The sequence below is a fragment of the Diadema antillarum genome, unplaced genomic scaffold, assembly GCF_040938485.1.
Source record: "Diadema antillarum isolate AM-2024a unplaced genomic scaffold, OU_Dant_1.0 seq00000266_RagTag, whole genome shotgun sequence".
NCBI classification, from domain to species: domain Eukaryota; kingdom Metazoa; phylum Echinodermata; class Echinoidea; order Diadematoida; family Diadematidae; genus Diadema; species Diadema antillarum.
Genome location: NW_027271303.1, coordinates 2,165,186 through 2,190,646, shown reverse-complemented (window position 1 = coordinate 2,190,646; position 25,461 = coordinate 2,165,186). Strand labels below are relative to the sequence as shown.

The following is a 25,461-nucleotide window of genomic DNA, read 5'->3' as shown; positions in this document are numbered from 1 at the left end:
TGGTGTTTATTTACGATGATGAAGAGCAATATGTCAAACAGTCGCAAGATCATTGTTCCCAATGAAAAAAGCCTCTAACAGTTCATGTTTTTTTAAGATCTCTTTATAAAATGGACAAACACCCGCATGACAAATCCAACACACTTTGCACAAATATTTCTCTTAGCCATTGCACCTCAAAATATCGTAATGCTACCGATTTCTACAGAACATACACAGCCTTACAAATATGACCACTAGTCAGTGTGACTAATAAAACCAAACAAAACATATAAGTGGATAAGGATGCCAGTGAGTATTTATGGAATGTTTGCTTGATGAATTCTATTCTTACACTGCAAATAACATGTTTGTGCATGTTTTTTTCAAACACTATCATATATGCCCATATTGACTATACTATAGCAATAAAATGTATTTGAATCAAACTTTATTACAATGCCACAGTTTGGCAACTACTGTATGAAGCTTCATCCATAAAACAGGAGCACAATATCAAAAATAAATATTGGGACCTTATGCTTGGCTGAAAGAGTATACACAGAAAACAATGAGAATAAAAGCACAATCTCTTTTCTGGGGTATGCTCATATTATATAGCCATGGTATACCCGGCAATCAACTGGCAGTACTATACACAAATGATAGGTTATGCCTTAATGGCCACCCTGTTGGAAAGTACACTCTGTAACGCTGACAGCCCTGTGAATGTGTTGTAGATACTTCATGCAGACTATTAAGATAAATGGCATGGACAGCAACTTGGGTATGTATGTATGTAACACCATTATTGTCCTTACTGAGCTTGGGGGGGGGGGGGGGGGGCCATCAATTTACATATTTGTACAAAAGTCAAATCAAATAGCAATTTCTTGAATATCTACTTCATCAGTTGGATTAGAATTCATAACTTTCATCGATGAAGATGAAAATCAAACAGACGAGAACTTTATGAAATGGTTTCACAAAAATCGACACAGGTTTCAGTGTCCATATTGTGTGACAATAAATCTTCAGTAAACACCCATCAGGTTAGAAAGATATCGTTCGATTTTAATCACGTCATAGAGAGAAAAACAAGCAATTCTGATGACTGGTGTATCACGTCTGGACAGATAAAATCATATGCAGTACTCTCATTTAAAAAAGAAAATGGAAATGAAATAAACCACCAACTTTCTTACCTCTTGAAACCTATAGCAATGACGCTCATTTACTTAACAGAAGTCACTCATTTTTTTTTCTTCTTTTTTTCAATTCAATGTTTGCAGTTCACCTCCGATTAAAAGTGTTCTTGACAACAGCTGGTGTTGTTAGAAGCCATTGTGGCAAAATCTTCTCAAAAAATACATTGCACGACTCTTCTCTTGTTACTTCATGATCACATGAAATACAATTGTAGGTCCTAACAAGTAAGCAGATGCAATGTACAAGATGCATACATAAGTATAATTCTTTTCATATAGATCATGATTATGATAATTCTACATCCACATGGACATACTTGTATTCTTGCTATACAGCTCACAGTCACTCTAACCACCTACAAGTCCAGGAATGCCAACCTTGTGTTACAACAGCACTGCAGTATTCTGGGTGGAAAAACAGCTTTTTTCTCTGTTCCTGCAATAGGCATGTGTAGTAATACAATTTCGGAAAAACACAAGAGAACTCTAGTGGTAAAATAAAATATGCTATACCACACAACATAGTATGTAGTATTACATGAACATCATACACTCTTAAAACCAAAATCATCCACTCCTATCAAATAACGAATGACCACATATATCAGGAATAAATTCAGAAAAATAGAACCGTTAGTTACGTTCAGGCGGTGATCCTTAACTTCGAGGATACGCTCCATGGGGCGCCAAGTGTCGCACAATCAATTTTATTACGAAATGACTGATTTTGTAAAGAAATTGACCGTGCGACACGTGGCGCCTCACAGAGCTCATCCTTGAGGTTAAGGATCACCGTTTGAACGGAACTTGTAAGATCACATTCTCTTCTCTACGCATTCAATCATATATTTCAATCAAGGTCACAGACAGCGAAGTCATCCCAAGAAGATATTCGAGACATACGGTCTGCTATTGCACTATGCTTGGAAGTTGGTCTCACACCGCTCTCTCTCCATCTCTCCACCTGTGGTCTCCTAGTACGGGATTTCATTCTGGAAGTACTGGATCATATCATATGTTCTTGTCCTGCGTATATCAATGAAAAAGAAAGGAAACACACCAAACAAACAAATAGATTAATAATGGGATTGAAGCATATTGATATGTACACATAACTGCGAATAGAAACTATTAGAACTTTGATCAATATTGTGTGAAGCTATCATGGCAGTTGCACAAATCACTATGCTTAAACCACTTGTTTAATACTTTGATCGCCGATTGGCACAATCTTCACGGAAACTGATTGCCAATAGATAAAGATTACTTACATATCCCTTTAATAATCCCTATTGAATCATGTAAAGCATGGCAAATAAGACAGCTAAGCGTCTGGGCACACAAAAAGTGAACGTGATAGAGGGCGCTGCTCCTACAACGAACGAGGTTATAACAAAATTTTGTTACAACGAAAAAAAAATGTTGGTGCAAAAAGTGTTGTCTATACATCTCTATACACTTTATTGTTCAGCTATGATGAAATTTTGACATAACGAAAGAAAACTGCCTGTCCTGAGGACTTTGTTAGAATGGGAGTCGCCTGTTACACATACAGCTGTTTAATCACATTGCAGTGATGCTGTTCACCTTGACTACAAACCAAACTATGCCAGTTGAGGAAAGGGTGAGGAGAGAGAGATCTATTGGTAGAGTGCTAAGAGAACTTTTAAGTGAATTGACAAGAAGAGAGCAATGCAATGTAGCCTCGACCACATGGCTGAGGGAAGCAGATGATAGGATGACAAAATGTACCTGACATTCTGGCAGCACTTCTCAATGATGTTGACCATGTAGGTGGCGGCTTCTCTCTCCGTTTGGTTTGGGCTGAAGCGAGTTCTGAAATGAGGTAAAAAAGCAATCGTGATGCACACACAAAAAAATCTGACTTCTGATATGATTTACATTGTGTAATGCAGCATACTACTCATGAAAATCAACAGGAGGCCCTAGACTTGCAACTAATGGCTTTTTCGAGGTACATATCAATACACACAATATGGAAGCTGACAGAACAAAAAAAAATAAATAAGCAACTTGATATCATTTTTCATACTGAGGTTTGCAGCAGTACAACTGAAAAGAGGTATAACACAATATCATAAAATAATTACCAGGTACAGATTCACACATACATTCCGGTGTACATACAGTGCTGTTCTTCTTTTTTAGTCTCACATGAGATGTGCAATGGGCCTACTGTAATTGTCATAGTGCCCTTAACAGACCTACTTAGTCTGGCATCTCATCCTTTTCAACAGAAGAGATGCTCAACATTTGAAGAGATAGTGTACATTCTGATTTAGACATTGTACACCCTCAGAAAATTCAACAATTGTATATCATTTCACTCATACATGAGTATTATCCAAGCATATTCTTTCTCCCTTCACACACTATTACTTGACTTTAAAAGTCCAGCTCTTTTTGTTAACATCAGAAACTAGAGAAAGTCAAAGTATCAGAATATTAAAGGTTCAGTCTAAGACATTATATGAATCATATTCATTGCACATCAAATTGATACACTTGTGTTTTACACCAGTGTCCAAGCTTGTTATTGTTAGAGCACAAGTCCTGAAAATGTTTTTCTACCCCGCATTGCTTGCTTGCTTGCTGACACAACAAAAAGATAATGTGGAAACAAAATGAAGCCAGTTTGTGCCAAAATATGATTCTGTCGCTGAAACTACATCTGTGGCTAGGGCACAAAGTGGTACTATGTCTTGTCTTGTCTTGTCTTCACTGACCTCAGCAGCTTGAGGGTCTTTCCTTTGAAGCAAGGTAACCCAGTGTCCAACATCAGAGCAACCAGGGACACGATGGCTTCCTGGTACGGCCTTGTAATGGGAAATGATAAAAAGCAGCATTAGAAGACTCTGTGTCTTCAGGGGCAATAACTACATGTACTTCCACAAAATGAAAAAAAAAAAAAAAAACATCTGCGTTCCCATTAGACAACATCGCATTGTGATCAAGCAGTTACATGTCGGGACTATCAATCCCATCCGAGCATTAAGAAATTAGGGTTTCTGGGACGAACACTGAACTAGGGCTTTCTATAGCTCAGTCGGTAGAGCACCGGGCTAGAAATCCGGAGGTCTCGGGTTCGAATCCCGATGGAAACCCATTTTCTTTGCTCAATTTTCCACTAATCCAAAATCTTAACGTATGTGCATGCTGTGTTATTTTCCTGTCGTTTTGATGTATTTGTTTGTTTGGTGTTTTGTTTTGTTTTGTCGTGTTTTCTTTTGTTTTGTTTTCCAGTTGAAAAATATTCTTTTAACTGTCAGATGAAGGTAAGTTCCATACTGGAGAAACACGAATGGTCAAGACATGTACAGTTACATCATATCACCAAAATAAGCCAAAAGAAATAGTGCGGATTAAACACTTTATTAACATTTAACCCAATTCATAGTCCTACATCCTGATCAAGTGATATTTAGCATGCAATATTTATAAAATATGAAATTTATTAGCTGGATCAGCGAGTGGAAATCAATCGGCAACCTATCATTATCATAATTTTGTTATTTGTAGGTTTGTTGTTGTTGTTGGTTTTTTTTTTTCACCATAGAGTTAATACCTTGTGAGATGCATGTAGGTGGAGTGAATAATTGCCGAGTCCTTCACAACAATTCCCTCCCAAAAACTCACCTGACTGCCAGGTAGGCCTGGACGCAGAGCTCCACAAACTTCTTGAAGGGTGCGGCGTTGACGCTGCCCCCCATGATCATCACCATCTCATCGGTCAGCTTGATGTCTGGCTCCCAGCCCAGGTTACCTCCCGGGGAACTCTCAAACATGAAGCCAAAGTCTACGTTGGGGGTGGGCAGAGAGGATACCGTTTATTGTTGAGGGGAATATCAATGCCATGCCATGCCAGGCACAACAATTTTTGGTAAGATAGTAGGGACATTTTGAAAGCCACCAAGCTAAGTTAAGAATCAAGAACTGGAATCTCTGGATACTACAGAAAGAGAAATATATGATTTACTTGCCAGAGGCCCCCCCCCCCCAAAAAAAAAAAAAAAAAAAAAAATAATAATAATAATAATAATAATAATAAAAAAATAAAAAAAATGAATTAAAAAAAATAATAATAAAAGATAACCCAACAATGACACAAAAATGAAGCAAACCAAAAATAACACAGAAGATCAAGAAAGAAACAGCATGATATACAGATAATTCATATCTTATTCACTTTTGGTTAAAAAGAAACTCAAACACCCTGTGTTGACCCTTAGCCCCACGAAGGAGATCCCCCCCCCCCCCCATTAAGAAGAAGAAGAAGAAAAAAAGAACTATACATCCTCCGAAATATACCTGCTCGACCTGACCCTTTGACTGTAATGAATAGCCTTTGCAATGGCAAACAACAGGCACTATCAAAAGCACAAACCACAGCAGAAAACAAATCAGTTGTATACCCTAGGGCAGGGATTCATGCACTCCTCCAGTGACACTCACCAATGTGAATGATGTGTCCCACCGAGTCCAGCATGATGTTGCCGTTGTGCCTGTCTTTGATTTGCAGCAGGAATCCAATCACGCTGTATGCCGCCATGCTCTGGATGAAGTTACGCCGAGCCTTGGGTGCACAGCACACAGGGAGTATAAACGTGAAGTGTATTAAATGACAAATTGATGGGATTGAGTTTGTTGGATCCGCCAGGAACATGTAATTGGTGGTTTCTAAATGAGTTTACTTTAATCAGGTGTTACAGTTGATCTAACTCTTAAAACAAACTTGTTCTGAAGAAGATCACACAAGATTAGGAAGCCACAGTGTGAATACTTTCGACAATGGGTCATATCTCTCTATTTCTCCTTCAATCTGAAAATAACTTTACGGTTTATTGCTTAAAAACATGAAAGGCAAGTGGTTATTGAATATTTTACTGTAACTCTTGTTTTGACTCATTTGAGGATTTCTTTCTGCTGCAAGTTTACCATCTCGATTACTGTACTTTGTAATGAATATTTAATGAAAATTCACACATTATTCAGAAAGAAACTGGGAGATATTTCTTTGAAAGCTTCATACACTTTCCCTAAAATTGGACATGCCCCAAGAATCATAAGTGCTAAAGACTGTAATCCAGTGAACCTGGTGCTCACTCTAAAATACTGAATGGTCACATGTGAGAATTGAGACAGAATAAGAAAGCATGAAAACTGTCACGGTGTGTGTGTGTGTGAGATAGATAAATAGATAAATAGATAATAGAAAGATAGATATATAGTTTAGATAGATAAATAGATAAATAGATAGGAAGATAGATATAAATAGGAAGATAGATACAGATAGGTAGATAGACAGAAAGATAGATAGATAGGTTTAGATACCCCCCAGATAGATAAAAAAGATACATAGGTTTTGATACAGAAAGAAAATAGATATAGATAGATAGATACAAGGTTTAGATAGATACATAGATATTTAGATAGACAGACAGATAGATAGATAGATAGATAGATAGATAGATAGATAGATAGATAGATAAATAGATACATAGTAAATAGAGAGATAGAAAGATACTAGATAAGAAGATAGATATATAGACAGATACTAGATAAGAAGATAGATATATAGACAGATACTAGATAAGAAGATAGATATATAGACAGACAGAGAGAGAGAGAGAGAGAGAGAGAGAGAGAAAGAGAGCAAAAGTGAGAAACTGAATCCACACCTTTTGGAACGCAGGGGTCGTCTCGTCACCGTACTTGGTCAGGAAGTATTCATACATGCCGATGTCCGTCTGTCTGCCGAGCTGGTCACGTGACTTACAGTCTGGCACACACTGGATGACTCCACACTGGTCATGCGACAGACACATTTAAGAACAATGACTATTAGGGGAACAGGAGTACAGATATTCAGTTCAATTCAATTCAATTTTGTTATTTCATTTTTTGACAAAAACATATACACATGTAAACATCACTTTCTTTGGTAACAGAAAATAAGGCAAGTAAAACTATATGAAATGAAAAGAAATATTGATTGTCAACAATAAAATATGATATTAATAAATATTTTTCTGCAAAAAAAGATTTCCTGCAAAAAAAAAAATACAAGAGTGGCAAAGTGACGGCATCTTTGACTCTGAACTTGAATAACGTCGCTGGGGTGAAGAAGACCTTGTATCTAAAATTTGGTGAAAATGACTTTTTTTAATTAACACTCAGTTAAGTGATGTCCTGTCCCCAAAAATGAAGCCCCCGCAGCATGTCAAAGGAAAGTCTATCCTACTTGATATAGTGCTTTGGCTGCCCTGTTTTTGGGGTTTTTTTTTTTTGCTCTTCTGATCATTTGACATTTTTGCAGATATGAGGTCTTGGGTGACAACAAGCTGTAGCTACCAATATCACCATTCAGTAAAAACACATGAAATATTACAATAATGTAACTTCATCATTTCATGTCCAATTTTGACGAAACTTTGCCTGTTCTGTTTGATTTTGATTTTATGACCGAGTCGACATCAACATGGCGTTGAATTGCCCTTTAAGCTAACTCACCCCTGGGGAAGTAGCCACGACTTTGTAGGGAACCAGGTAGAGGTCCAGGCCAACCTGGTGGAAGATGTTCTTGAAGAGTCCAATGACCTGGAGAGCCAACATGTCCTGGATAGTGCAAAGAGATTGAAAACAAAAACAAAAACAAAACAAAAACAAATTCACAATTCAATACCACACACAATTACATTAATGAAAGTGATGTAGATGATGATGATGACCATACTCTCATAATGATAATGCCAACTAGAAATATCACTGAAGGTGATTAATACCCCCGCCCCGTGACGACAGTCTTACCCAAGGAATGATCTTTCCTTGATCTTCTGCCATTTAAATGTCGTTACCATGGCAACGCAGCTTCCGACACGTCCGAAAAATATGTCTTGCACATCTTCCCACCAAGACTATTGTGTGTGCCACATTTCATAAGCTTTTGTCAAAAACTGAGGAAGTAGTTCAATCCACATGATCTTTCCTTGATCTTCCGCCATCAATATGCCGTTACCATGGCAACGCAGCTTCCGACACGTCCAAAAAATATGTCTTGCACATCTTCCCACCAAGACCAATGTGTGTGCCACATTTCATGAGCTTCAGTCGAATACAGAGGAAGTAGTTCAATCCGCAAGGTCTTTCCTTGATCTTCTGCCATTTATATGCCGTTACCATGGCAACGCAGCTTCCGACACGTCCGAAAAATATGTCTTCCACATCTTCCCACCAAGATCAAGGTGTGTGCCACATTTCATAAACTTTGGTCAAAAAAACTGAGGAAGTAGTTAAATCCGCAAGATCTTTCCTTGATCTTCTGCCATTAATATGCCGTTACCATGGCAACGTACTTTCGGGTACTGTCGAAAAATGCGTCTTGCACATCTACAACCAAAGGCACACATCTGTACCAAGTTTCATGGAAATTGGGCAAAAACTGAGGAAGTAGTTTGCAACACAAAATTTTCCATCATTTTGGCTCATAATATGTGAGCTGTTACCACGGCAACATACTTTTTGTCACTGTCAAGAAATGTGTCCTGCTGACCTATATCCTAAGACAAACATTCAATATGAATTCCATGAGAATTGGAAGAACACTGATGAAGCAGTTTTGCCATGAAGCATTTTGCCCTATATTTTACCAATAATATGCCGTTACCATGGCAACGCACTTTTTGCCACTGCGGAAATATGTGTCTTGCACATTAACATATTCAGATGAACATCTGTACCTAATTTCATAAAAATTGATCAAAAACTGTGGGAGGAGTTCGCGACGCAAGATTTGTACCCATTTTTGCCCATAATATGCCGTTGCATGGCAACGTACTTTTGGGTACTGTCAAAAAATACGTCTTGCACATCTACAACCCAAGGCACACATCTGTGCCAAGTTTTATGGGAATCGGTTGAAAACTGAGGAAGTAGTTCGCGACGCAAGATTTGCAACGGACCGACCGCCCGACCGCCCGACCGCCCGACCGCCCGACCGACCGCCCGACCGACCGCCCGACCGACCGCCCGACCGTCCGCTGATTCCTATATACCCCCTTCAAACTTCGTTTGGCGGGGGTATAATAATGATAACAACAGCAATGATAAGAATATGAATAGGAACAAGAGTACAAACAAAAACATAACATCATAATGATAATTATAATAATTACATTGAAATTGATATTTACAATTGTCATGAGAAAGAAGACAAGAAGATCCTATTTGACACCTCACAAGTCAATACATGAATTGACTAATTGTAACTGCATGAAACAGCTTGACAAATTAGTTAAGCACTAGTGCATATGAAGAGCATGTACACCATACCATAAAGTAAAGCTGGAAAATAACTCCTGCAGTTGGAAACTTTTTTAAGAGGAGCTCTCCAATGTTAATAATCAAACTTTTTACCTGTCTGACATCATCGCCGACCTTGAAGATACAGGCCTCCCATATCTGAGTCTTGAGGGAGCCAGCCACAACCTGACCCATGTCTGACCCTAAGCCCTTCAGTCCGAGGTTCTCCAGCTCCTGGACACCGCACTTCTGGACCTTGAACCTGGCCAAGAACGGGGCCTTGGCAGCGCTGGGGGAGCACACAACATAATACAAGTTTGACATCAACATACCTCAAAGTACTACATTCACAGTATGGTACACACAATAGTCCTGGTGTTCACTGTTTGTGTTATTATGTCAACCCGTTGAAGACGGGCTAATTTTGCTACAACACACGTTTCCCATAGACACCTGCCCGAGTATACTCGGGACCTGTCCTCAATGGGTTAAAGGGACTGTACAGTAAAGGTTGAGGTGGGGATTCATGTTTTGAACATTCTTAAGTGAGATAATGAGAAACCTCTTATGAAATATGAAAGAGCATGTAATTTTAAGAAGGATTCAACATTTATTTGATGAAAATTGGTTTTCAAATGGCTGAGATATCCAAAAAAGTGATAATAATAAAAGGCGACAGGCCACAACTTTATTATGATCTCTTTGTTTCACTTTGTTTTTGGATATCTCAGCCATTTCAAAACCGATTTTCATCAAATAAACTTTTGATACCCCTTAGAATTGCATCCTCTTTGACATCTCATAGAGTGGTTTCTGAATATCTCGCAAATCGTTAAAAGCTAAATCCTCACCTCGACCAGAACTGTACACACCCTTTAAGAATCATCCTAACTTGAAAATTGATATGTTCAGTTTAACCTGTTGAGGATGAGTCCCGAGAGTACTCGGGCAAGTGTCTGTGATAATGCGTGTTGTGGCAATATCAAACTGTCCTAAATGGGTTAAACATAGACAATAATTATTAACATAATCATCCACATTTGACATACGTGGAACATAACTTAATAAACATGTGAAAGACTCCTTTTGATCCACGTTTTCAGAATCTTTCCATACATATGTACGTCTTCTAATCAGTACCATAAGATGTTCAAAGCATAAGACTTCACCTTTCCCTGTTAAATGGGATGACAGTGCACATAACATGTGAATCAGTTTGAAACAGACAGCAGTTTCCCCAAAGTAGCATAAAATAATTTGTATTAAAAATACATGAGAGAAGAACTATCTACACTACCTCTGCATGGGTGTGCCTGACTTGTAGTCGATTTCCATGACGACCGCTTCTGGGTTGCTGGGAAGATAGCATCCCGGCTGGAGTTTGATTTTGGCCAATTCCCTCAGACAGGCAGCTTTCCTCTCATCCCCCTTTGGAAATGGTCTGTTCCACAAAAATAAACAAAGACCCAGAGAGATGATATTAAAATCTTCAAAGGATTGAATGAACAGTGAGAAGGATTAGTACAACAAATCATTACTGTGAGAGGTACAAGAAGAGCTTCATTTGAGTCGTTAATCATGGAAGCTATTACACAATGTTTAAAAATGGAATTTAAAAGTGGACTTGAAAATATCTCGTTAATTGAAGAGCACAGGAACAGGAATGTGTATTTGTACATGTACTCTTACAAATGTCTTTTCTTATGAAAAATTCACAGCCAGAGCTTGAATTGTAAAACTCCAGCAATCAATAGCATATCTAACAAATTGCTTAATTGCTCAATTATGTAATGCCATGTCTCTTCCCATACGATTCTACCTAAATTGAAACTGAATCAACCTCAGACACAGTCTACACATGTTGTACATACATGTCTGTTATTTGGAGTAAGAAGTGTTGTGTGCAGTTTTGCCCATTTAGGAAAGGAATTTTTCTAGATACATTTGGATTTAACCTTACAAATGCAGATGAATTTAGTGTGTAAATGGATCAGGTCATGTACAGAACAATGGATACATTTGGGCATGAGGGCAAAAGGAAGTCCATACCTGATTTCACCAGATATTGCTGTGATCTTGCCAAAGAAGTCAAACTCCCTCTCGTAGAATTCCTTTGCTGGTCCCGACAGGTTGGCAATAATGCCTTCAATCAGGGCTTCCAGGGCATCAGCGAATTCTCCTACAAGGGCAGAAGATCACATTGTACATCATAGCGCAACAGATACTTAAGTTATGCAAGCTGTAGAAAAATAGATTATCATGGCACATAACACCTCCACTGACTCTGTCAATAATTTGATTAAGATTTATGACATATATTCTATTTAGCCATCACACAAGTTGTTTTTAAGCGCCACTGATTATGTCGCCCTCTCATGTTATTGAATGCTACAGCATATATAATTTTATGTTACTTTATTCCATCTGTGTGTTATTACTTGTAATAAAATTCCTGGAGAACTGCAGTCAAATTGTGTAGTTGTGTCCTGCTGAATTGGGGAAGGATAAAAGATTATTTACCAAATTTGAATGTATTTTAGAATCTTGGACACACAAACGGAACTAGAACATGAACATGAAGAGGCCATGACATCGCCATGTGCGCACAAAAAGGTCATGACCTTATTATGTAAACATACTGAGGTCATGACCCTTTCACATGAATTGTCAGGGGTCATGCCCTTTGGTCACATGTCAATCTGGCGTCTCACCATCTCTCTCCTTGCCCTCCTCATCTTTGAAGATATTTGTCTTCATGTTCCAGATGAGCTGGTGGGCCAGCAGCTGGGATTTCTTGGCCAGGACCAGGATCAGCTCCGTCACAAAGCCAAACTTGGGTTGGGGAGAAAGAAGAGGTGGGAAAACATTCACGTCACATATCATGCAGCGGCTTGCATTTTGAAATGCATCTTACTCTTGACTGACATCAGATTAATTGTACACTGAGTTCAAGGCTTACATTAGAAAATCAAGCACTTGGGATGAGATTTGCTGTGTTTTCAAAATGAGAAAATATGAAAAGATGTTATGTAAAGCAAGTTGAACATAGCTTCTACATCTTCATTGTGCTATCAAAAATAAATCAATATGAATTTGGCAGGATTTTTGGTGACCCTCTGATGATGTCAAGTTGATCAAAGATTTGAATGTCAAAGAATTCTCTCCTCTTCAACATAGTGCTCCTACTGTTGCTAAAAGGATTAATATACTGTAGATACAATGGGCCATCTCTGTGATGCTCTCCACAAATCAAAACACACACAGCCTTGTGTGTGATAACATTGAGGTGCCATACTTTGAAATATCTCTAGCTGTTTGATATGTACATCTCCCTCCTTCCATGAACAGCATCTTCATATTGATGAGAAACAGGGGAAAGCTCCAAGCATACATGTAACAACGTAAAAGTCGAAATTTTCATGCATTTTGTGCAGCACAAAACTAGCATGAAAAAAAAAATGCACATTTTTTGCTTGTTACATGTAATGTTACTTCAAAGCTTTCTGTGATCTAACAGTACGAATATTGCATAGGAGTATAACTATAACTGAACTGTTATTTGTAGCTGTCTTCACATTTGCTAGTCCCGTGAATTTGCTGTTGTATGGCAGACCAGTTAACCTTTTATCGCAGTATGTGCAGCCAAAGCCCTTACGCACCATGACCGTCCGAGAACTGACAAATACACAAAATTTATCCTACTTGGCTGAGCACAAGAAAATTACTTGAAGCTAAAAATGTCCACTTTTACATTCCCTAGACAGAGAGGGATAAGGTGTACTCACAGTGTCATATCTGACCGCCTGCACCAGCTGGGGGACGTAGAAGAGGAGGGCCTCCGGGGGGTAGTCCTGCAGCACCCTGGTGGCATACTGGGCGGTCAAGGGGTGTGGCAGGTACTGCTGGGAGAAATAGGACAGGGCGGTGACAGGCGGGACCGGGGCCCAGCAGAGAATGTGACTCAACTGCAAGGGGGAAAAAGAGAACAAAAGATCACCGTAAAGAGAGTACGTTTATTTGCACCTTCTCAATATGAAAGGCATGGTTTACATATTCCAGAGTTACGTATGTAATTTTTCTCTATATCAAAGAAAATTGGACATAGCAATACCAAAAGAATCTATAACAAAAATTGATAGAAGACATGTATTTTGTATGCATATCTCTTCCACTAAAATGTGCACTATCCCATTCTCCTATGTGATGTGGCTTTTTTTTTTTTAAACTCCACTCTTCATTTGGAATTGAAAGCCTTATACGTTTGAGGCAGAACGTGACATAGCTTACAGAAATAAGAGTAATCATGACATATAGACACAGTGTACCTAGCAAAATTTCAAGCTATTTGTGAATACCTCCTTTCATGAGACTCATTCTCATATAAATCTAGTTCACAGAGATCTAATGGCATAATAGTATCTCCTAGCCAGGAGGGTGTCAGAAGGAATCCCTGTTGACACATATTTTGATGCCATCCACAGATATTACTTTCTGGAAGTGATATATTCTTGAAATATTCTGTAGGCTTACAAAGGGGCCAAGGGTACATACAAAGCACCATTCCCCAGAGGTTAAAGTTCAACTATACCTCGGCAACATCAGCATCTACACTGTGCTCGGTGACCAGGAAGTGTATGGCGCTGGGGAGGTCGCTGACCGCCATCGGGTTGAGACGAACCATGCGGGTCACTTCTTTGACCAGACTCTCCGACGCCCTGAACCTACACCATGATGCGAGAAAGAAACAAATGAGGATATTGTAGTTGAGGCGACAATAAGTGGCGCTCACACATTACAATCGGCTGTTATTAAATGGCAGCTGGAGAACACCGCCAACTATAGATCTGTTGCAAAAGATTAAAGGCACATGGACCCGGTGGTTTAGTCGAATGCGTATGCAGGCGTACGGCGCAAGTTTCCTACAGAGACCTGTGCTATTGACTCCTCTTTAGCGCTTATGCTATGACCCATTTCCATGAGTCCGAAGAAGTCCGATCCTCCGTAGTCAGTTGTCCGATCACAGTTCGGCTCATGATTCGGCTGAGGGGGATGACAGCTTTAGCAAACTTCTTTTGTGACGTCATACTGAGAAGTACATAAGCACACACCTTGGCATCACATAGACATTTAGGTTTTGCCATTCTCAGTACTGCCAATACTTACTTAGTAGGTGCCGTGCACAGAGCAGCATTTTAGATGCATTATGGGATAGCTCAGGGAATAAACTTGCCCCGGTTTTGGCTGCATATACACTCAAGTCATGTGCAGTCTTTATCCAGGGGTATTTTATTGGTTGAAAATTTCTTCAGTTTCCATCATGTGACCAGTACATCAGTAAAATGTTGAAAATTTTAAACTCTTTCTTAGTTGAATTCTAAGTGAAGAAAAAAGGAGCAGTGAAATAAAAGCAGACAAAAATTGAATTGAATTGCATGGGAACTAAGACACACGCAAGACAACCAGAAGCAACAACGGCACTGAGGAATCCCACAGCGCATCTGTGAAAGGTTTTTTTTCAGGGTGCGCAGAAGTTTTCTGCGCATTGGTGATACCAAGAATTGTGTGCCATCGCCTGAAGCTACATGTACATGGACCCCCTTCAAACTCACCTGACAGGCAGCTGGCAGGCGAGATGCGGGGAGACCTCCCAGGCGAGATGGGCAAAGTCCCGCCAGTTACGCTCGTTGGTGGTCTGCTGCACCCTCCAGTTGGCAACCAGGTCCTCCCCGGGGAGTCTGGCCTCGGGATTGTCCAGCGGGTTGCACCAGCAGCACAGCCGCTCAATCTCATTCACCTGGGCAGTGGGGTAGCATGTCAAATGGTGGTGGTGGGGGGGGGGGGGTAGAGGAGGAGGACGAAAGGGAGATGAAAAAGGAGAGAGTGGGAGGAGGTCAAGCAAGGGAAGATTGGAGAGAGGAGTCAGTGGAGGATGAACAAGACGAGAAGAAAAAGAGGAAAAAGGATGGGATGAAGAAGGAGGAAGAAGAATGAGAAAAGGAAAAGGAGAAGAGAGACAGGGGTGAGGAAGAGAAGGAGGAGAAGGGAGAACTTTACAGTACAGAAGTTGTCTTCACTGTCACTTCACTATTCACTGCTTTCTCTATAAGCAGACATCACATGTGCTGGTATGGCTAAGAAAATATAATCCCACAGAGATCAAATTTGAGAACAGTTGAATTACTGAGATTTACAGCCCTTCTCCAGAATACTGTCCCTCTAAGTCTACTAACAACACTTGAGCCCGTATCTTTTAGCACACACTGCTTTCAGTAGGTTTTCATGTATCTATCACATTGTTTGCTACATGTAGTTTGTAGAATGATACTGCATATAAAGGAATTTGAATGATCCAACCTTTGGAACAACATTCAGTTAGTTTTCTCCTGCAGAGAGAGAGAAAAAAAAAACATTTTTAAATTCATGAAATTTTCTTCTCTATCAAACTCACTGCCTTATACAGTGCACTCCCTTTATAACAAAATTAGTTATAATGAAATTCCGGTTACACCGAAGTAAAAATTCAGGCCAAAACATTATCTTCTCTATGTTTTTTATTGTTTTTTTGTTCGGTTATGACGAAATTTCAATATACCAAAAGAAAACTGCTGGTCTCGCGGAATTTTGTTATAACGGGAGTCCACTGTACTCTCAAAATATGCACCATAAAGTTGTCCCTTGAAACTTACCAGTAGATGTAATATGAGATTCCTTCTCTTCATGTATTCTTTGGCATACTTGGCCCCAACCTCGCCGCTCTTATGGGTCACCGACGACCGCTTCGACACCACCGACATGTTGCTTGTCAGCGGCATGGTGTTCATCCAGCCTTGAGGGCGCCCCGTCATGGGCCGCGCGCTGAGGTACTCGTTGCTGGCGCGGAGGTCGGCCGGCACCACGCCCAGGGTGTGCTGATCGTCGGCTTCTGTTCAGGATGATATGAATGCAAAGATTGTTCCAGCAGAATCATCTTAAACGTTGAACTCCCTTGTAAACGGGATGGATCATTTCCACAGGCGTAAGGAGCCAGTTGTTGTTTCATTTTGCATATGAGGTTAGAAAGGTCATTTGTACCAATGGGTATGCGGGTTATAAAATTCAATGAGTTAAGCATTTGTGATGTAATAAGTATTCATGTAATCATTACGAATAGTCTTTGCCAGCACATCCACCTGAAAGCAACAAAGTGCTTTTCCATTTCTACTTTGTTTCTGTTTTTAATTTTAATTTTGTTTCTCTGTTATTACCGTTTGTTCGGTTGTCCGTATGCAAAATAACTCAAAAAGTTGTGAACAGATTTAGATGAAACTTGCAGCAAAGACTGAGAATGACACAAGGAACATATGATTACATTTTGGTAGTGATCTGGAAATTTGTATGGATTTTATGAAAGATTTTCGATATTTCGGCAGGTAGGGTCAGTGCACTTGGGGAGTTCAAGCTGCGCATTTTTGAGGTTTCCATACGTGCACTAAAGTGCGTGCTCTACAGTAGCTTCTACTAAGGCGAGGCGTGCTGCGCAGTTAGAAATTGATGACGTAATAAAAGGCTTCTATATTAGGAAATCGGGCAACTTTCAGCACACACTACACGTATGGGTGGAAATTGGTAGAAAGATGGTGGAAGATCATTGGCTGAAATTAGCTACTTGGCAGAGGTCTGCGCTCTCAGAGTGCTTCTCTAGTGTGGTATTGAAATTGCTACGTAGCTTTCTATGTAAAAATGTCTGAGATACTGAATAGATAACACGAGAATGATAATGATGAAAAAAGGTTTTCTGACCTTGTACCACTGCTGTGGTTGCCTTGAGGTACTTCTTCTCAGCCAGCATGGCGTGGAAGAACCTGATCAGGATTCCGATGTCCTCACGCAGTTCGCTCATGGACTGCGTCGGGCACATGGGAGCCACACTGCAAACAACAAAACAAGCTGATTCAGGTGCCACATTTCACGAAGGTAATACAGTCAAACCTCAGCTTTCCGGCCATGTCCAGACCGCCTCCCATTCAGATTAGTGATATGGCTGGATAGGTGAGATATGCTCAATCACAACACCATTAAAGCAAGTTGTGATGGGATATGTGAGACCTGTCATTAATTGACCATTTGCTTTGATGATTTGCATATTTGCTTTTAGATATGAAATGAAACATGAGGGCAAGTGCACCATCCTCTTGATCTTTGTTCCTTCTAGCAACAGTAGGGCCTATTTCACTCTGAAAATGCAAAGACACTCATATGCCAGTCTATGTCTGGATAATGGACGAGGTTCCAATGACGTCATCAAGCCATGCCGAGGAGCAAAAACTGCGTATGGGGGTCCCCACACACGTGGGCAAGCGTGTAAGTGTTACATCCCGAATACCATGATGTGCAGGCAAGTATGCGTTACACGTACCACATGCTAGAGCTATGCACTTGATACGCACATGATTTGTTTTTGCTCCTCAGGCAACGCGCCAGTTGATGTCACGGAACCTCATCTATAGAGACATCTGCTTTTGGTGCTAGAAAAACTCACGTTACATTGACTGGCTTCACAGACAATAGATTACCAGTACATGGGACATTCCTAGCAAAGTGTGCATCTTCTTGTGTCTCTCCAAAATCTATAATGAGTCATTAATGATTATCATAATAGACAACAGTCACTATCGGCAGCATTGTCTCAAGTCTTAAGAACAGATGGATTGAGTATTTATAGAACCACCAGGACATAAAGGGACATATAATCACTCTAAATAATATTGCGGTAAACTGCCATTAAGCATGGACAATTGGAGTAAGCTTGGCTCACCTGAAGAAATCAAAAGCAGCCGAGTAGATCCTCTCCCTCAGGACATTCTTCCCCGTACTGCTGGGCAGGATATCCCCCTGCAGGAGGGACAGTCCCATGCAAAGCAGCCGGAATCGGGGGCCCATGGCGGCGATGTGCCGCGAGAGGGCGCCCTTCGTCTGGCCCACCTGCATCGGCAGGGAGCGGTGGAGGATGGAGACAAAGATCTCCACCACGTTGATGCTACTGTACTTGATGCTCTCCAGGCGCTGGTGGAGGAACTGTGGATGAGCATATGGCATAATTTGTTAACAATTCAATCAAACCCTATCCATGGGCCATACAACTGACTTAATAATCACAATGCTTCTTTAAAGCATCCCCTTCCTTTCTTCTGCAGACATGTAAATGATCTGTGGTCAGATATATTGATGTCACATTGCTACGTGTTTTATGACATTATCTCTCACTTTAAAAAGAGTAATGTTAATACATGTCTACTTCAAAATCACTCATATAATTCGCACTGAATTGTCTGAACAAGAAAGTCTACTTCATTTTGAAGCATAATGACAGAGTACTAGTACTAGTACTTGTTCAATATTCTGCTGTCATTTCAATTCATCATTTCCCCTCCAGTAAATGAGTATACGTTGAAAACATCAAGAGCAGTGTATACATATTGAATTTTGTTGTTCATGAGTGGCTGCACAGGGTTCAATTCATTCATTCAATTCATTTATTTCTTTTCTTTATCATTTTTCTTCCAACAAAACATAACACAAAGTAAATCAGGAATTATATCATAAGCATATACATTACACATTGAAATGTGCGAGAGATCGGTGTATACGACAATTAAAAACTAGAGATACACATATATACTGGCAAAATACAAAGTTATGTTTAGAGAGGGAAAAAAGAGAACTAAGAGGTCCACTAAAAATAGGGTGGAGTTGTGGAGCATACACAAAGTCATATAAGAGGGCAATGAGAATTTCGACGCACATCATGATCTTATTAATTCTCATCAGAATTTAGACTTCAGAGGACGTCTACGTACCTGAGTCCATATGTGATGTGGTACGGTGTTTGGTGGGTTGGGTTCGGGAATGTCGTCCCCGCTGATTGCCGCCAACGGGCTCGGCTCCTCCAGATCCACAGCGAAGAGTCCCCGCCTCTCGTCCATGCTCATCTGCCACGCCCCCGCCATCTCCCGCATCAGCTGGTGGGTGTGGTGGATGTGAGATGAGGAGACACCATTGGATGAGTCAAAGTAAGAACTCATTGTAAAAAACAATTTTTTTTTTGTGTGTGTGTGTGAAACTTTTGTAAATTTTGCATTGAGCCAAGATTTGTGAAAGTACAAAGCATGCAAAAGTTCTTGTCTGTGCATTGCATTGAATGCCAACGGCAATTTGCGAAAGTTTTATGCCGCAAATGTTTCTGGTTTTAGAGTACATGGCAAGAACGACTGAATGACTAGACAGGTATGACTGGCCGAGTGCGAGACATTACTCACATGAAAATATCCACTTCTACAGTATTTAAGACCTCTACATGTCTAGAGTGGAGAACAACTTATCCGGAACTGGTTTTGGGTACTTTTCAATAAACTCAGGACAGTAGTGAGTGCTCTTTTTGGGAAAAACTGTGAAATAGTTCTATACAGGATACAAGAAGCGAGAAACGCATGATATCTGGCAATATACAACACCTAATTAGAATGTACAATAGCTATCTGATTGGCCGATTGCCCATTATGTGACATTTATTTAAAAGTTCCATCGCACACTCTGGCTGTCAGCCGTGCAATTTTGTTTGAGCAAAAATGGATAGCGCATGGCTGACATCACCCATTTCCATGGATTCCTGTGTTAAACTCACGATTGACCCCCAGGTTTTTGTTCCATTGCACGGCTCTGATGTCATAATAAAAAAACAACTGCAGCGCACACTCAATAATTACAAGCCCGCTTTATAAGCACATACTTTTGTCCCTCATTTTCGTAAACAACTTTAACCGATCAACTTCGCGTACGTACGTACACAGTGACTGTGCAGTGCAGCTACATTGTACAATACTCATTCGTCTTTCACGGAAAATGGTCGCCATTTCTGTGCTAAATTCAAGAATCTGTGTGGACCACATCTGTTGACGTTTGATGGTGTTGTACAAAACAAATAGTGTATGGTCTTAACTCGTGCAATGGAACAAGATTTCGCATTCGGTGAAAGATTTCCTATCCACGTCTCACACTTGACCCTACCTGAAGCTCCAGGTCAGACCTGGCGGCCAGGAGCCATTCCCAACATGCAACAGCCTTCTCCATGGCTAGCGTCGTGAAGAGCCGGACGGGGGCTCGACAGAGGTTGTGTAGCAGGTGTCTGTCCATCCCTGCAATGATTAGATTCCATCAGGTGTGGTGAGCTTTGGAAATTTGTCAAAGTCTGTACACTGATGCAGTGAAAGTTCTTTTAGAAGTACAGTACTATAGGTTTTACTGTTTAAAATATTATGAGTTAATTAGATAGCACTCCAGCTTTGCCCATTGAAGATAAGTCCCGAGTATACTTGGGCAGATACTCGGGCAGGTGTCTATGAGAAATGAGTGTTGTAGCAAAATCAGCCCGCTCTCAATGGGTTTATCATATCATTCTTCTTGTGTGTGTATGTGTGTGTGTATAATTGGATCGTTTCTTTTTTCTGCAGCCAAACTAAAATGTGTTGTTGGTGCTGTCATCCCATATCAAAACAGAAGAGTAAGTACTACTGAAAAAAGTCTTTAGTGTATCAAACATTTGTTTGTCAAAGAGTCAAGGAGCCATGCCTACAGACACATCGTCCACACATATTCTAGTCCCAGCTATGAATATTCACGTTATGACTCCTTCATCATATTCTCAGCAAGTTCCCCCCCCCCCCCCCCCCCCCCCCCCCCCCGTGCATGCCTTCAATACTGATCAAACAGATCGACTGATTGATTTTCTGGTCCCAGGCCACTGGACCATCAGGTTTACAGTACTAGACTTGCTCTAAAGCAGGCAGTGGCCTGTGACCAATTAAAAAGCCAATGGATTTTAGAGCCCTCTGACTCCAATGAAAGCAAGCAGTGACTCTGATCAAGTCCCTGACTCCATCTACAGTACATGTAAGGCACATACATACGTTGTACCTTCTGTACTAATGAGGAGGGCACACACTCTAAACATGGCGTTGGTGAAGGCATCCTCCCTGCCGGAGTCGCATGCCTTCTTCAGCTGGCTGTTCAGCACACTGGACAGACTCAGCCCTCCTGGGCCGGCATCCATGTAGATAGCCTTCATTCCAGACACCTGCCATATGAAGACATCCACGATAAAATTATCAATTGCAAATTTATTCTACAATCAAACTTACAATCCAAAATAAATGAATAAATAGATACAAAAATGTTGGTCTGCATTATCAGGAATTATAACAAGATTAGCTACTGATGGTACTAATGGGTTCTTTGAAAATTGGGTTCAAACATGTGGGTGCACCAGGAAGAGTAAATCTATGAGTCCTTGGCTACTACATACAGCTAGGTTTTGTAACAATAATATACTGCCATGTACTCCACTGATTCCAAGTTAAGTAGTTTGCAGACAACAGCCCATGTTACTCAGCCAGCGGATAACACCCACTGCAACTTGGGATAGCCCTTTCAAAGTACTAATATGCGACTTGCACGCAAGAGGCATCCTGCGGCGCATAAACGAAACTGATGTCTGAATCTCTTTCTCCTTGTGATAGTGGATATACCAAAGAGGTCTAAGATCTATAATGAAGCATCACATGATAGGAAATTCATTTTGACAAAAGCTGACAGCCCAGTCCCTGGCCAAACTCTTATCAAATGTATGAAGAGTATGATCATAAAATCAATTACCTCCATTGTTGTCAATTTGAGATATTTGCGATTAAACCTGCTTAAAAAAAGACAAGGAAAACAAGGAGAAAACATGGGATATTTTAATCATAACCTCAAGAATATTCTTGTTATTCAACACGTGAAGTATCACTGGAAAGACTTTTATTTGCTCTATCTTATGACCGACTAACTTTAAATTGTTTAAATATGGCACTTACATTGTTTTTGCGATCAAACTCTTTATATCTACATTGCTACATAGATAATGCATACTGAAAACCAGACACTGCTCTCTGAAGTGGTCTCTTGGAACACTCACCTCTCCAGAAAATCGACTCCTGAGGCTCATCACGGAGACAAAGTTGGCCGACTCACTGGTGAGGCTGTCTGAGCCCTGGGAGGAATAGAGATGAGAGATCATCAATGATCAATCGACAATCATTGTAATCATCTGTGGGGGTAATTCTACAAAACTTGAGGTATCGGGGTTCAGTTCTAGCACGATCATTATCTTCAACATCATCATCATCACCACCATCATCATTATCATCATCACCATCATCACCATCATCACCATCATCATCATCATCACTATCATCATCATCATCATCATCACCATCATCATCATCATCACCATCATCACCATCATCACCATCATCATCATTATCATTATCGTCATGATTATGATCATGATCATCATCAATAATAGTAAGACAACTGTCTTAAAAGATAATGATGCTTTTCACTTTTACAAATTAACCCCATGATGAATTACAAGATCTCAGAAGTAACATGTCTAAAAAAGAAAAGAAGATAAAGGCTACACTATAAAAACACACTAAAAAAACCCCAACAACAACAAAAAAAAACCCTGAAAGCTTACACCTGAAAGCTTTTCTCACACAGATCAGATATGGACTTCAAAGTTGATATTGAACATAAATATACAGCCCCCTAACCCAGAAAATGAATGAATGAATGACTAAACAAATAAATGAATGTATGCATAAATAAGTAAAATTAATAAATGGTTAAATACATAAATGAATAAACAAATGAATACATAAATAAATAAAAGGACAACTACAGAGCAACTGACTCACAGAAGCTGTGAGCCCCTTGTTGAAGCCCGCACACTGGAGGGCACTCTCCGTAGCCATCTCCAGGGTGCTTCGCTGGGAGAGGCTGTCCGCCGAGTTCTCCAGGTGGATCAGGTACTGCTGGATGTGGGAGCGAGTTGCCGAGGCAGCCCACTTCACCGCCTCCTGGAAGATGCCTCCGCAGCGCGCTGCAAAGTCACGAACGATGCCCTGTTGGGGTGGGGGGAGAGGGAAAGAATCATTACCCACTGTGATGACCACTGCATTAACATGTCTCTTATGTATTCATGCATGCACCTGTAACATACATGTACCATGCCCCTCCAACTACACCTTCTCCCCCTCCCCCTACATTCAGTTAACCTTCCAGCCCTTTGGAATTCTGAAATGCCCCAAAACTCCACAAATGACTCATCTGGCTCCTATTGGCAGTAGGTTCATTCTCAAAAGACATGATCCCCTCTTCACAGCATAAAAGAGAGGACAGAGAATTAATCCCACAGGAATACCAGTATTACGTGAAGCAGACAAATGGTTATATGGATTGGGGTATGATCGTGTAAAATTAAGTATATCAAACATATCAAAAGCTAGCATGACTAAGGGTTATTACTATTTGAATGCTGCTTAAACATGGACACCTCAAATCAGTTTATCTTGGCTACATCAATGTGGTAGTTCCCATACACATTGCTCATCTGCTTTCTAACTGTTTTAAATGTGTCACTAATGTTAATTTTTCTATGGAGGGCTCATCTCCTTTATGCCACCAGATACATCAAACATATCACAACAGTGTCCATCCAACAATTACTACACATGAAATAAAGGATTCATAGAAATCTAAGACAACTGGCAAAGCTCAGTCTTATTTTGCACGCTTCCACATGTTAGTGTAACCATATCACATCGCCCAATCATCCTGGTGGGATAAATTACCTCTCTGGCCTCCTTAGTGTCCATGACGGTCAGCATGAGTGTGTTGTTGAAGACAGGGTACTCCCTGACCTCTTGTAGGCTGTCTTCTGCCGCAGCCTTGGACAGTAGCTGTAAGAGGTCCAGCATGCTCCACAGGACATCTCCATTCCACAGCAGCTGGGGGAATCTATGGGGAGGTAAAGGTTCCACAAAAAGGGGGGGGGAAGGTAATAAAATAATAAGTTTTATGGCCCAGGGAGGTGCAGAACAAGCAGGATGATGGAGGACTTCCCCTTGAACAGCTTGAGACCACGCCAGAGTTCACTTATGTTGAAAGGTGGATATAACACCGATATGTCTCCTTTTTTCTTCTATAAAAAGCAAATCTGGCATTCAAGTACCTGTGATTGGTCATCCCACAGATGATGGTAGAAAGCAAGGAACACCAAAATACCGTACATCCTTTTATTATCACTACCCCAATACAATGCATTCAATCCAGAAATGATGTTTTTAAAAGAACCTTGAAACACATCACCCACTTGAGGGAGTTGTCAATAATAACATTAATAATGAATAATTTGTTGAGCAAAGAAACTGTAACTACATGTATATATTCTACTGTGCTGCAAGAGCTCTTTAATAATTTCATTTTGCTGCACTGTCCTGTGTATCATTTCTTGATGAAGGATTGTAGGTCATTTCTCTATCATTTGCTTTTGTTCATTTCAAACAAAAACCTATGTCCCCTACTGTGTGAAAAAGCAGTAAACAGCTCCAGTGAACACAGAAACAGTGTCCACATGCATTACGTAAATGCTCTTTCTTTCAAGACAACATGCATCAATTGGTAAGACACTTGAATTGCATTGAATCAATTTCTTTTACATGACCGCTTAAGGAAGCAAAGAGTGCTTGTAAGTGAACAACCACATGACCAATGGCTTGAAGCCCCTCTGAGGGACTATGATATAGTGACTTGTTCAGGGGCACAACTGCAGCAGGCAGGGGACTTGAACCAGGAACCTTGTAATTGACAGTCCATGGTCTTATTCAAAGAGCCACAACAGCTCCTTAGATTGAAAATTTAGTTCTCATATGCAAGCAGAACTGTCAGCTTTTCATCTGTTTAGAATGATAAGGGCGTTAAGTTGTCACAAAACTCATAGTGTTCAAGACAACTTTTAAAATGCCCTTCTCATTCTCAACAGACGTTTTGCTCTACAATGTACACATACCTGCATGCATACAAGATGTGTGAAATGATA

At 40.3% G+C, this 25,461-nt stretch overlaps 1 protein-coding gene and 1 non-coding gene across 2 annotated transcripts in view; one reads left to right on the top strand and one right to left on the bottom strand.

Moving 5' to 3' along the window:
* Positions 1–2,025: 2,025 nt before the first annotated feature.
* LOC139729847 (phosphatidylinositol 4-kinase alpha-like) overlaps positions 2,026–25,461 on the bottom strand; it is a 43,431-nt gene continuing 19,995 nt past the window's right edge. Inside the window, exons 18-40 of the mRNA XM_071640770.1 lie at positions 24,215–24,380; positions 23,279–23,485; positions 22,495–22,569; positions 21,456–21,615; positions 20,550–20,677; positions 19,343–19,504; positions 18,301–18,560; positions 17,286–17,413; positions 16,193–16,428; positions 15,116–15,300; positions 14,095–14,227; positions 13,292–13,471; positions 12,218–12,338; positions 11,556–11,685; positions 10,804–10,947; positions 9,621–9,795; positions 7,719–7,823; positions 6,887–7,012; positions 5,661–5,781; positions 4,845–5,004; positions 3,935–4,024; positions 2,940–3,023; positions 2,026–2,213 (exon numbers count right to left, since the gene is read on the bottom strand). Coding sequence (XP_071496871.1) covers positions 2,162–2,213; positions 2,940–3,023; positions 3,935–4,024; positions 4,845–5,004; positions 5,661–5,781; positions 6,887–7,012; positions 7,719–7,823; positions 9,621–9,795; positions 10,804–10,947; positions 11,556–11,685; positions 12,218–12,338; positions 13,292–13,471; positions 14,095–14,227; positions 15,116–15,300; positions 16,193–16,428; positions 17,286–17,413; positions 18,301–18,560; positions 19,343–19,504; positions 20,550–20,677; positions 21,456–21,615; positions 22,495–22,569; positions 23,279–23,485; positions 24,215–24,380 — 3,328 coding nt within the window. The 3' untranslated portion in view covers positions 2,026–2,161. The remainder of the gene's footprint in view (positions 2,214–2,939; positions 3,024–3,934; positions 4,025–4,844; positions 5,005–5,660; positions 5,782–6,886; positions 7,013–7,718; positions 7,824–9,620; positions 9,796–10,803; positions 10,948–11,555; positions 11,686–12,217; positions 12,339–13,291; positions 13,472–14,094; positions 14,228–15,115; positions 15,301–16,192; positions 16,429–17,285; positions 17,414–18,300; positions 18,561–19,342; positions 19,505–20,549; positions 20,678–21,455; positions 21,616–22,494; positions 22,570–23,278; positions 23,486–24,214; positions 24,381–25,461) is intronic.
* Positions 4,239–4,312, top strand: Trnas-aga (transfer RNA serine (anticodon AGA)). The gene has a single exon. It is a non-coding gene; the product is annotated as a tRNA-Ser (tRNA).